The 14,184-nt window shown below is 38.1% G+C and overlaps 1 protein-coding gene across 3 annotated transcripts in view; it reads right to left on the bottom strand.

Annotated features, from left to right (window-relative positions):
• Positions 1 to 5,865: 5,865 nt before the first annotated feature.
• The window catches only part of RNF128 (ring finger protein 128), a 116,660-nt gene continuing 108,341 nt past the window's right edge, over positions 5,866 to 14,184 (bottom strand). For 2 of the 3 annotated variants that reach the window (XM_045570466.1, XM_036460751.2), the window contains exons 5-7: positions 13,884 to 13,980; positions 12,746 to 12,914; positions 5,866 to 7,290 (exon numbers count right to left, since the gene is read on the bottom strand). In XM_045570466.1, the coding sequence (XP_045426422.1) occupies positions 7,157 to 7,290; positions 12,746 to 12,914; positions 13,884 to 13,980 (400 nt within the window). In that variant the 3' untranslated portion in view covers positions 5,866 to 7,156. The remainder of the gene's footprint in view (positions 7,291 to 12,745; positions 12,915 to 13,883; positions 13,981 to 14,184) is intronic. The other variant, XM_036460752.2, reaches the window with a different exon arrangement.

The following is a 14,184-nucleotide window of genomic DNA, read 5'->3' as shown; positions in this document are numbered from 1 at the left end:
ACTGTTGAATTCTTGTAAATTCTTTATTTCAGTTAGTGTATGCTTAATTTCTGACTGGTCCCTTTTCATGTCTTTGAAATTCTCACTAAGATCCTTGAAAGTCTCATTAACTCCATTTAAACTCTCATTAAGTCCCTTGAAGCTCTCAGTGAGATCCTTGCATAACCTTATAAACATAGTTTTGAACTCTGTATCCAAAAGTTTGCTTGCTTCCATTTCTTTCATCTGTGACATGTTTCTTTGTCTCTGCATTTTGGCTGCTTCCCTGTGTTTGTTTCATTGTATTAGGTAGAGCTGCTATGACTCCAGGAATTGGTAGTGTGCTCTTGTGTAATGGGTGTTCTATAGAGCCCAGTGTCTCAGCCTTCTCAGTTACCTGAGCTGAGCACTTTATGTGCACCACTGTGTGTATAGTCTTATTATAGTTGAGAATTGATTGCTGTTGGCATCACTGGGAGGAATTGATCTCCAGACTAATTGGCTGTGAGTATCCACTGTCACTACAGTGGAAGAGTGCTGTGCAGGAGATACCCCTATGGAACAGGACTTGCTTAAATGGGGCTTTGGTGCTTACTGAGACTATCCCTTGAGTGCATTGCTTCTGGATATGTAGAGTGGTAATATGCTATGGTCTGAAGTTGTCCATCAGGTGCACTGGTTCTGGGGTCTCCAGGGAGATGCAAAGTCAGCCACTGCCTGGAGCTACCCATCAGAAACTACAGAGAGATGTGCATATGGATGCTATTTGTATTGGGCTTGAAGTGCCTTGGCAAGGCAGACTAGCTGTGAAGCAAGGCAGACTAGCACTAGTGCCTTGTCTTGATCCTTTTATTGATAGGTTTGGGACACACTGAAGACAGCTGCTGCTTGTTTAAGAGATTTTAAGCCTGAGCCACAACAGGCCATTCATATAGAAAAGCAGCTGCAAACAGCTTGGGTCAGACTATAACTTGAATGGTGTCTCTGGGAATCACCAGGGCACAGCAAATATTGTGGGCCATGCTGATGGAAACTCAGATATGACTGCCAGTTAGCTCTGTGAGGTCCCAGCACCTGAACAGTGACTCCTGCCAGCACATCCATTTGGGAGAAAGCTGCCCCCCAAGTTCCTTCCCAGATGCCAGACAATCCAGTTCCTCCCAGTATGCCCCTGGCTCTTCCCGAGCCACTGCCCCAGTGTTGGAGCTCAGAGGAAGAAGGATCATGTAAATTTGTGCACTAACCTTTTAAATATATATATATATATATATATATATATATATATATATATATATATATATATATATATTATTGATTTTTTACATAGAGGAAGGGAGAGGGATAGAGGGCTAGAAACATTGATGAGGGAGAAACATCAACAAGCTGCCTCCTGCACATCCCCTACTGGGGATGTGCCCGCAATCAAGGTACATGCCCTTGACTGGAATCAAATCTGGGACTCTTCAGTCCACAAGCCAAAGCTCTATCCACTGAGCCAAACCAGTTTGGGCTGTGCACCAACCTTTTAAGAGGAACTGCATTGACTCCAGCAGCCTCCATGTCACTCAGCCACAATCCCCACTGGTTTTTATATCCTGAAGTTATGGGAACTTTGATTCCCAGCTCTGCAACCATGGGTTAGGGGTCTCATGTGGAGCTAGGTCCCCTTTCTTCTCACAGGAGGCCTTTGCAATGGAGATATCCCTCCTGATGAAAAAAAAAAAATGCCACATGTGGGTATTGGATCAGCCTGCTCTGTGCCTCTGCTAGTCTTGATGTACTTTCTTCTTTACTTTCCTAGTTGTAGGACTTCCATTCAGCCAGCCTTCAGGTGCTTCTGAATTATGATTGGTTTGTATTTCAGTTGTAATTTTGATCTGGTAGTGGGAATGCCACCATCTTGGTTCTCCATCTAAAATATTTTTAAAATCCACTACAAACAGAAAGGCAATGTCTGAGGTAAATAACTCAAAATATGTATAGCCAAAGGTCAGAAACTTTTTTCAGATGTTATAGAACTGAATTAAAATATTTAGTAAGTGGCCTGGCCAATGTGGTTCAGTGGTTGAGCCTTGACACATGAACCACGAGGTCACAGGTTCAATTACTGGCCAGAGCACACGCTCTTGGTTTGATCCCCAGTAGGGGCCATGCAGGAGGCAGCTGATCAATGATTTTACTTCATCATTGATTTTTCTCTCTCCCCTTATCTCTTTGAAATCAGTAAAAATATACTGTATGTTTAAACCCAATTAATAAATGAACCAAAACCAGATATAGTGGGGAAAGGGGATTATTCCCAGCATTCCAATTGTATCTTTAAATTCATTTTTACTGCCGAAACCGGTTTGGCTCAATGGATAGAGCGTCGGCTTGGGGACTGAAGGGTCCCGGGTTCGATTCCGGTCAAGGGCATGTACCTTGGTTGCGGGCATATCCCCAGTAGGGGGTGTGCAAGAGGCAGCTGATCGATGACTCTCTCCCATCGATGTTTCTAACTCTCCATCTCTCTCCCTTCCTCTCTGTACAAAATCAATAAAATATATTAAAAAATAATAAAAAATAAATTCATTTTTACTGAGTTATCTGGGAACCATGTATCAATATATTCTTATTTACAAAATAATGTGGCCTTACTTCTATTAAATTTACTAATGAATTTTCAGACCCCTCTTTTTTAAGTTAGACTCCACGTACTTACAAATATATCTACTGCCACTTAAGGGAATCAGCTTATATTTTGATTATTATGTGAGAATAATAAAGTCTGTTGCTCAAACTGTATTTTTTAAAAATAAATTTTCCTACATTTCAGAGAAGGGAGAATGAGAGATTGAAACATCAATGATGAGACTCAATGATTGGCTGCCTCCTGCACACCTGCTTCTGGGGACTGAGCCTGCAACCCTGGCATGTGCCTGGACAGGAAGTTGAACTGTGACCTCCTGGTTCATAGGTAAACACTCAGCCTCTAAGCCACACTGGCCAGGCTCAAATGATATATCCCATCTAATAAAAGAGTAATATGCATATTGCCTGTCACTCCAACACACAAGATGGCTGCCCCATGTGGTCAAATATGGCTGCCCTCATGTGAACACAAGATGGTCACCACAAGATGGCCAGCAGGGGAGGACAGTTGGGAGGGACCAGGCCTGCAAGGGAGGGCAGTTGTGGGGTACCAGGCCTGCAGAGGAGGGCAGTTGGGGGCAATCATGCTGGCAGGGGAGCAGTTAGGCATCAATCAGGCTGGCAGGGGAGTGGTTAGGGGGTGATCAGGCTGGCAGGCAGAAGCAGTTAGGGGCAATCGAGCAGGCAGGCAAGCAGTTGAGAACCAGCAGACCTGGATTGTGAGAGGGCAGTTGGGCATCCCTTGAGGAGTCCCAGATTGGAGAGGGTGCAGGCTGGGCTGAGGGACACACACTCCCATGCACAAATTTTGTGCACCGGGCCTCTAGTTTTATTATAAAATACAGCTATTAAGGCCTATTGGGGCCATTTCACCCAGTCCCGATTGGGGCAAATGGGTCCAGCCGGCCAGGGGAAGGGACCATGGGAGGTTGGCTGTGAGAGCACACTGACCACCAGGGGGCAGCTCCTGTGTTCAGCATCTGCCCCCTAATGGTCAGTGTATGTCATAGCAACTGGTCGACCAGTCCTAACAGTTGCTTAGGCATATATATATATATATATATATATATATATATATATATATATATAGAAGAAAATTCATAAGTTACATGGAACTCCTCTCCTTTGTATATACCCAGGAGTACAAAAAACATACACAAATACTTGTGTGTGAATGGTCATAGCATCATTATCCATAATGGCTAAAAAGTGGGAACAGCCCAAGTGTTCATTAACTCATGAATGAATAACCAATGTAGAATATCAGTACAATGGGATATATTACATAGCAATGAATAGGAATGAAGTACTGACATACACTTCAAGAAAGATGAACTTTGAAAGTATGCTAAGTGGAAAAAGTCAGTCACAAAAGACCACTTGTTGTATGATTATTCCATTTATATGAAATGTCCAGTATTGGCAAATCTGTCGAAATAGAAAGCAGATTAGTGGTTGCCTGGGGCTGAGAATGAGAGCAGAAATTGACTCCAAATAAATATGAGGGAACTTTTGGTGGTAGATAAAATGTTCAAAAACTGGATTGTGGTAAAAGTTACACAATTGTATACATTTGCTAAACATCACAAAACTGTACATTTCAAATGAGTGGATTTTTAAAAATGTAAAATATACTTTAAGGTAGCTATTAAAATTCAAAATATTATGAATCACTCTCTCTTTAACTCTCTAAGGATTTAGGCCAAGTTTCTTATATGTTATCACACACACCTGGAATACTGCCACATAAGACGTATGTGTACTCTGGTTTGATAATCATGATTCTAAAGTGTTCCAAACATGCTTATTCTTAACACTAGAGGCCCAGTGCATGAAATTCATGCACGGAGGGTGTGTGTGTGTGTGTGTCCCAGTCCAGCCTGCACCCTCTCCAATCTGGGACCCCTCAAGGAATGTCCAACTGCCCATTTAGGCCCAATCCCACAGAGCCTAAATGGGCAGTCAGATATCCATCTCACAATCTAGGACTGCTGGCTCCCAACTGCTTACCTGCCTGCCTGCCTGATTGCTCCTAACTGCTTCCACCTGCCAGCCTGGCCAGGAGTGCCACCTAACCACTCCCCTACCAGCCTGATTGATGCCTAACTGCCCTCTCCTGCTGGCCTGGTCATTCCCAACTGCCCTCCCCTGCAAGTCTGGTTCCCCCCAACTGCTCTCCCCTGCAGTCCTCATCTCCCCCAACTGCCCTCCCTTGCAGGCCTGGTTCCTCTCAACTGCCCTTCCCTGTCAGCCATCTTGTGGTGGCCATCTTTTGTCCACATGGGGGCAGCCATATTTGACCATATGGGAGAGGCCATTTTTGCGTGTTGGAGTGACGGTAAATTTGCATATTAATATTTTATTAGATAGGATATTTGACAAAAGAAAGTTGTTTCCCAGCCAGTGTGGCTCAGTGGTTGAGCATCAACCTATGAACCAGGAGACCATGGTTTGATTCCTGGTAAGGGCATATGCCTGGGTTGTGGGTTTCATACCCAGTGTGCAGTGTACAGGAGGCAGCTGGTCGATAATTCTCTCTCATTAATGATGTTTCTATCTCTCCCTCTCCCTTTCTCACTGAAATAAATAAAAAAAATTAAAAAAGAATTTGTTGAAAGAAAAAAAAAAAAAAAAAGAGATGCATTTAACTCATTATTAGCATCCCAATAATCATACTGCCAAAGAGAAGGCTGAAGGAAAAGAAAACTTTAAAGTAATGAAATGGCCTTAAGTTTTCAGTAGTATAAAGATGGACTGGCATCAACATCTTTTTCTTTTATTTTAAAAATATATTTTATTGATTTTTTTATAGAGAGGAAGGGTGAGGGATAGAATTAGAAACATTGATCAGAGAGAATCATCAATCAGCTACCTCCTGCACACCACCCACTGGGGATGTGCCTGCAACCAAAGTACATGCCCTTGACTGGAATTGAACCTGGGACCTTTCAGTCCACACGTCGACGCTCTATCCACTAAGCCAAACCAGTTTCGGCATCAACATCTTTTTCTAACATTATATTATCATAAGGTTAATGTAACCTTATTATTTACCTTGCTGATATTTTAAAATAATTCATGGTAGGGCCAGTTATATTGTAATGGTAGAAGTTTCTATGTAATGTAATTTGTAAATGTATATTATACTAAAATTTTAGTTTTTATTGATCAAATATATCAATTATCTCTTTCTTCCAAATCCAAGAATATATGAAAATTAATATATGATTGTTAAACTAAACACCATACACAAAATTTTATTGGAATATTTTATTTACATTTTATATTTAAAGAGAATCAATACAAATCAGGACATATTTACAGCATTTCAAATCAGTGTACAAGAATGCAATGATTTCATCTGTTCTATATTTAGCAAACAAAAAAAATACATGTCTGTTCTGCTTTTGCCTAAATTTTGCTGAAATTTGCACTGGAAACAAAATTCTAAAACCACAGATAAGCCACAAAATACAAATAAAGTGCATTTTTTAAATAGCTCTATTAACTTTGGTGGATGAAGCTTCTAACACTATATTAAGGCACCTGGAATTCTTTCCCCTCCCTCAATTCTTTTTCAAACACCAAGAAATTGCATTCACAAAATTTATAGCTACGTGGATAGAATTTTAGTTTACCTAATGTAATTTTAGCCCATTTAAGTAAAATGTAAACTCAAATTTTTAAAGTCAACATTATTTGGAAAACACCTTATGCAAACTATTTCTATAGATTAATTCATATACAAAGATCAATTACCAATTTTGTGTGACTTGTCATTTTTAATTAGTATGATAATTTATATACTCTGCATTTGAAAATTCCATTAGTAAAGTCTGAGAAATAATTATATAGCAGTTTTGTAAGGAAACTTTTTGTCTATAATTTTGTGCCAAATTAATGTCACTAATATACCAACTAATCCAGTCCAGTCCATATTCCCTGATAAACTATGCTCAACACTTACATGAAGTTCATTTAGCCTAATTAAAAAAAAAGAATAGTTAAAATGATTGTTTTGATTTAATCTTGTTCTATCAACTTAATGTAGCTTAATTAGACATTTCATGAAGTATCAGCCTAAGTTTGCATTGCTTTTTACAATATAATTCCAGATCAATATAAGCACCTGGAGAAAAACCCTGACACATATAGCCCAAGCTAAAGTAGTAGATTTTTAATTAATATAACATCAGAAAATAAAATAATTATAGCTACTTCACATTTTAAATCAACATGTTTTTATAAGAAATAAAACTGTTATAAATGAAAAACATGACTACTTGAAGAGAGTTTTGAATGTTTAAAAATCTTGCTATAACTATTGGGAGGAAACTAGCCTATGAAAAACATTATAATGAGTTTATGAAAAAAGTTAATAGGTTAAATATTTTAAGCTATTTAATTATAGCATAATATTAGTCATCTCAGCACTTTCATTATCATTCTTACTTTATTAAATTTATCCAGTTCATTAATAGCAAACTAGGCCCCGATTGGCAGTTCTGTTATTACTAAAGGTTCAAGTTTCCTATTGACACAGATTTTATGATTTAATTTCTCGAACAGCAGTCTCTTGATCAGGAGTTTCATCTTCTTCAAAGGTTGGGTTATCAACATGAGGAACAACATCTACTGCCACAGAACTTGCTTCATGGTTTACCAGCTGTAGATTTTCATCTTTAGAAAGAAATAACAATTTTAGGATTATTTTAACCCTCTCTTCTTTCAGACAAAAATCAACACTCATGTCTAAGAAGCTTTTCATGTCTAATTTGATAATTCTCTGATCATTATACTTATTCTCTGTTCCTTTAATAATTATATTTCTGCTATGTTTTACTTAAAGCACCTAGGGCATTATTATATTAATTTACAATTATCTTTTTTAAAATTCACATGTGCTTACTTCTGCCTACATTACCCATTAAGAGCAAAAGTTATGTCTTCCATTTCTTTTTTGTCTTAAATATAACAGTTCTTAAACTGAGCAATCATCTGGATACTTTATTTATTTATATAATTACAGTGATATTTTTATTTATTTTACTAGAGCCCCGGTGCACAAAATTAGTGCACTCAGGGAGGGGGTGTCTCTCAGTCCAGCCTGTGACCTCTTGCAGTCCAGGAACCCTTGGGAGATGTATGACTGATAGCTTAGGCCTGCCAGAGGTGAGCCCAGCTTCTGGCTGAGTGACGCTCCCATGGGAGCGCACTGACCACCAGGTGGCAGCTCTTGCACTGAGCGTCTGCCCCCTGCTGGTCAGTGCGCGTGACAGCCATGTGACAGCCACTAGTCATTCTGTCATTCAGTCAATTTGCATATTAGCCTTTTATTATATAGGATTTATTTTTAAAAAATCTTTATTGTTGAAAGTATTACCGTACATATTACCTTTTCCCCCATTGACCCCTTCCAGCCCTCTCCAGGCCCTCACACCAGACCCTCTCTACCCCACTGTCTGTGTCCATGGGTTATGCATATATGCATAAAAGGTCTTTGATTGATTACCTCCCATACGCCTACCCACCCATCCACCCTCCCCTGCCTTCCCTCTGGGATTCCACACTGTCTTCCATGTTTCCATGTCTCTGGATCCACTCCATTCATCAGTTTATTTTGTTACTTAAATTCCACATATTAGTGAGATCATGTGATTCTTGTCTTTCTCTGACTGACTTATTTCACTTAGCATGATACTCTCCATGCTTTCTCAAAGGGTACAAAATTCTTCTCCTTTACTGCTGCATAGTATTCCACAGTATAAATGTACCACAGCTTTTTTATCCACTCATCTACTAATGGGCATTTGGGCTGTTTCCAGATCTTAGCTATTGTAAACTCACCTGAACACTTTAAAAATTACCTATGCTTTTTCAAATGCATATATAAATAGACAAAAACAACAACAATCAGGAAGTTGGGGAAAGTGCCCAGAATGGAATGCAAATGGTAACAAATTAACATCTATCTATCTATATAAAACCTAATATGCAAATAGACTGAACAGCAGAACAACTGATTGCCATGATGTATACTGACCAGCAGGGGGTATGTGTGGAACATGGCAGACATAGGCAGCAGGCGGCAGAGCAGAACATGATGGGCATTATCCGCAGCAAGGATAGTGGAGCAGATGAGTGAAGGCACCAGACTAAGGTGGGGCAACAGTTGCTGTCATCAGGGCAAGCCTCTGGTGGTTACTGAAAATTCTTTGCTCTCATGTGGCGCAGTCCTGCCTGACACTCACACATGCTGCTGGTGCTGGCCCTGCTTGCACCTACTGCAGGTGCTTGGCACTGGCTCCAATTGTGCAGCGCTGTCAGTGGGTGCAAGTGGCGGCTGCTGGCCCTCCTTTTCCCTCAGGGCTTCTCTACCACCTTTTGCTCCTGAGGGGCAATTGGGCAGCAGCCGCTGCTCACACCCTCTGATGGCGCCAGCCCCACTCACACCGGCTGCTGGCAGACAGGGGACCAGGGGCTGCAGTGGGAGGGGCCAATGGGGGGGGCAGAGGATGGGCCAATACCCGCCCCTGTGCTCACTGCAGCCTCGCAGCCCACAGTTCCTTTAAGGTGCAAGAACTAGTGTACTGGGCCCTTAGTAATTATATAACAGATGAAATACATAACCATTCTGAAGATAGTGAAGAAGAAAAGAATTAACTTAAGTAACATTGGAAAACAGTATTTTGACTATATCCTATAAGGCTAGACACAAAAATAACTACACACTAGTTAGTGAAAAAGTTTTTCACAGGATTGTGAGTTGGCAATATTAAAACTATTTTTGTGTGTTCTAGGATTGAACAAATAAGTAAATATATTATAGATAATGAGAGCCAACTTTCTCACTGTAAGAGAAAGAAACTACAAATAAAGAGGAAGGCTAAAGTAAACTCTGGGGTGCTGGCTTGGATATATCATTATGAGTTCACTGTGTTTCAAATGGATAGATAGATGAATAGCTGCATGAAATGTGTACATATTTAACAGTTTTGTTCATTAAAAGGGTCTATATTAATGACACCCCAGTAGCAATGAGCATAACTAATGCCCAGATCTTGGTTTCAAATTATTGTTCTCCAATAAAAAGCCTCTGGAAGAAATGGCTGCTTCTAAGGCTAGGGCAAAGAGAGTATAAGATTAACCTAGATTTTAACCTAGGATTAGCAAATGATCTGTGAGCCAAATCCATAGCTAAGAGTGGTTTCATATTTTTAAAAGGCTGTAAGACAAACAAACAAAAATGCAACAGAGACTTATGGACTTTGAAGCCTAAAATATTTACTATCTAGCCCTTTACAGAAAAAGTTTGCCAATCCCTGGTGTAGAACATCTTGTAGTACCAGAAAGTAAATGTTCAAAAACACACACAAAAAGATGGGGCATGTTGAAAGAAAACAGAAACCAACTTTAGAGAGTTCTTAATTTACCAAATCTAAGCAATGACTAGATCTTGAGAATAATATTAAAGGAGAAAAGAAATATCTACAAATCCATGATATTATAAATAATTGAATAAGAAATGGAAAAAGGATAGATATTCCTTAAAATTGGAGCTTAATTAATGTAGGAAGAAGAATAGAAATTAAAAAATCACCATTGGCACACACTTCAGTAATAGTTATTGCAAGAAGCACCAATTATTACCAAAATTATTGGGTAAAAGTATGATGAGAAAGAATATTTTCAAGTGTCTTTCTATACAATAATTAATAATTACAAAGGGCAAAACAGTAACTTTAAGATGAGAAACCATGGATACAGGACTTAAACATAAGATGAGAAACCATAAATATATTAGAGGAATCTACAGGCAGCAAAATCTCAGGCATATGTGGAAGCAATAGAAACTAAGGAGAAAATTAACAAATGGGACTACATCAAAATAAAATGCTTCTGCACAGCAAAAGAAACACTATCAACAGAAAAACAAGAAAGCTCACTACAGGGGAGAACATATTTGCCAATATTATAACTGATAAAGTTTTAATCTCCAACATTTACAGTGAACTCATACAACTTAACAAAAGAAAGATAAAAAGCCCAATCAAAAAATTGGCAATGGACTTAAATAGATACTTTTTGAAAGAGGACATAAGGAAGACCAAGAGACACAAAAACATGCTCAAAGTCACTAATTATGATTATGAAAGTCATCATTTCATAATTATGAAAGTCATTATTTCATTTGTTTCTCAAATTCCCTGAAAAAACTGTTGTGCTTACCATCCTCTCCCACAAGAACAGAGCACACACACACACAAAAAGGTTGGAACTTTATTAAACAAGTCTAGCAATAAACTGAGTTATCTTGTACACTCCTTTATCTTCACTGAATTCTATTACCACATAGTTATGGGGACAAAATGTCAATCTCATCTGGGGCAAATATATAATGATTTCCTGTTATAGGCCGAATAATCCAGAGATTATTAAGATTCTTATGATGATGTTATACTCTAGGATATGTCTAAAGATTAGATTACATGCAATAAAATGTTTATATTTGTATAATGTTCCTCCTGAGATCTTCAGAAATGGTATCTATGGCACTGATAAGACTACAGAGGACAAAGGTTTATGTCATAGGAAGCTGACATTTGGCATTTCACAAGTCATCCTGACATTTAGTTTTTCTTCTATCTCTATGCCAGTTAGTTTATCTCTAAACTAGAGACTCAAATGCATGAAAATTAGTGCAAGAGTAGGCCTTCCTTCCCCTGGCTGCTGGCACCAGCTTCCCTCCGGCACCGGGACCTGGGCTGGCTTCCCTCCACCCTGGCTTCGTCAGGAAGGATCCAGAATGACATCCGGAAAACATTGGTTTAATTAGCATATTACCCTTTAATTATTATAGATAAGGACTAAGTAAAAATTTTTAAAAAAAGAAAAAAAAGAAAAAGAAATTCAAATAATCAAAAAGAATGAAAAAGTTGCAAGTTAAAATCAGGGGAAATATTTTGTATAGAGGTTTTCTAAGAAAAAAAAGTCACTGAATTCCCTAAAATTTCTTTACTATGGTATTACTAAGCTGCAATACTGATTCACATGAATTTTCATGAATAATATATAGTACTTTCCCCTTATCAACAGGGAATATGTTCTGAGACCTCCTAGTGGATGCCTGAACCTGCAGATAGTACAGAATTCTATATCTATTATGTTCTTTCCTATGCATATATACATATAATAAAGTTTGATTTATAAATTAGGCACAGTAAAAGATTAACAAATTAAGAATAAAAGTCAAATGAATGTGCTTTCTTAAAATATCTTATTGTACTGTACTCACCCTACTTGCAATGACGGGAGATGATACAATACTCTGTGATCAGATTAAGTGAGGTGAATGACATATATTGTAATTAGGCTATTTATAAGGATTGGTTGAACACAAGCACTGTAATAGAGGGACAATTGATTTGATAACTGAAGTGGCTACTAAGTGACTAATGTGCAGGGAGCTTATACAGTGTGTAAGATTTCATCACACTACTTAGAACGGCACACAGAGTAAAACTAATGAATTGCTTATTTCTGGAATTTTCCATTTAATATTTTCAGACAGTAGTTGATTGTAGGCAACTGAAACCATGTAAAGCAAAAATAGGAATAAGGGGGCACTATTGTATTCAATTTTACTTTCCAAGGTTTGTTCATTTCATTGTAAATAATCAACAGGTGGCAGTACATACTATTTTTAAGCAAAGTTTCAATCTGTGCAAAAGATGGGTTCTTGAGAACTTGTATACAAATCAAGCTTTTGTAAATTGAATTCTATTTTTATCATTTAAGAACTCCTTTTTTAATTGCTGATTGGTCTGCAATAAACAATGGCTTATAAAATTTAAAAATTCCCCCTAGCCTCTGTAAATTAACAAGTCAACACTTAAATGCATAAAAAAAAAAGCTTTCAATAAATATTTTTCTTCTGTAATTCCCACTCCTGAGGTATTTCATCTGCTTCAGGTTTATTTGAATATATGTATATTAAGCTAAGGAAGGGATGCATCCTTCAGTGCATTGTTGTTCATAGAAAAATATCTGAAATGTATTAATGGATGAATGAAACAAATGCTAAGAACCACAAGGTATCATTTGTGTGGCACTTTACCCTCAGCATGGTGCTTACTTGCTGACTGCACATGTTCCTCCAAAGGTGGTTCATCTGCTCCCTGAACTGAAGCATACCCAGATGATGCAGTCTCACTGCGATTATCCTCTTCATGAGGCGAGACACTATTAGATGTTTCATTGGATACAGGGACTTGTAAAGACACTGATCCATCTTCAATATCCACCTTTGGAAAACATTTGAACAAATTAAAATACTCAGAGTACATACTCTTCTTTGACATATCATATAAAGTTTATTCATACGTGACTTATTACAGCAATGTTTTTTCTTTTAAATATATTTTTATTGATTTCAGATAGGAATGAAGAGGGAGAGAGAATTAATAACCAGCTGACTCCTGCATACCCCATACTGGGGACTGAGCCCACAACCCACGCATATGCCCTGACCTAGAATTGAACCTTGACCTCCTGGCTCAACTACTGAGCCATGCTGGCCAGGCAGGCTACAGCGATGCTTTTAACCTTTAAAACCTATAATCCCTTTTAATAATCATAAAAATCTCTTGCTGGTCCCAGCCAGAGCAGTTGGAGTAATTGGGTCCATCAATGGGGAAAAATATATTTCAAGCAGATTGTCATCACACCTGGCATATTCATCTGGGTGATCCCAGTACTTCATAATACAATACCTGGTACAAGGTAGGCAATAAAAAATATTATGCTGTTCTTTGGGGAATTGAGAATTACTGTATTCTATATCTCCTCAAATCAGAAAGACTTTGTTGAGTTTGACTTTCTGTTGTATGTACTGTGGAAGAGGTAGTTTTTTCATTTACCAAATATAATTATATTTACTTATACTTTATGAAACTATACATGATCATTTATCTACAAGTTTAGTTGCTATGGAATAGTAAGACAGTAAAAATGAGAGAGGGGTACTAGAATCCAGTTGGCAGTTAATAAGAACATTACTTAAGTGATGACCAAAAAATAAGTACATTTGAGAAAAGGGGGAAAGACAGAAAATGGAGGTAGTCCAACATAGCACCTTGCTGTCACTATGATATAAATAGGTTCAATTTTTGGTATACCCTCTAAGTCTAGCACATTACATAGCTAAAAAATAAGGATGTTATTCTCCTGAGGCCCAGATACATAAATAATCTAAGCAGTTTAGTAATGTTTACCTCAATTCCCAAAGCTTTGAGTATATCACATTTGCACATGGGGCAAGTCCTATGTTCTAACAGCCACGGATCAACACATGTCTTATGGAAAATATGGCTAATGAAGGAAAAAACAAATAATTAATCAGTTGTGAAATAGCAACAACACTTTTCTAATGTACTAACAGTTTACCCTGTAATTTCACTTAGTCTTTTAACAGATGCTATTTTTTTCCTGTTTTAAACACACTATTACAGCAGCAATTTCCAACCTTTGTTTATTTCATGGCACACACAAACTAATTACTCAAATTTTGTGGCA

The sequence above is a fragment of the Pipistrellus kuhlii genome, unplaced genomic scaffold, assembly GCF_014108245.1.
Source record: "Pipistrellus kuhlii isolate mPipKuh1 unplaced genomic scaffold, mPipKuh1.p scaffold_m20_p_33, whole genome shotgun sequence".
NCBI lineage: Eukaryota > Metazoa > Chordata > Mammalia > Chiroptera > Vespertilionidae > Pipistrellus > Pipistrellus kuhlii.
Note: the sequence above shows the minus strand (reverse complement) of the source record. Positions and strands in the feature narration are given on the sequence as shown.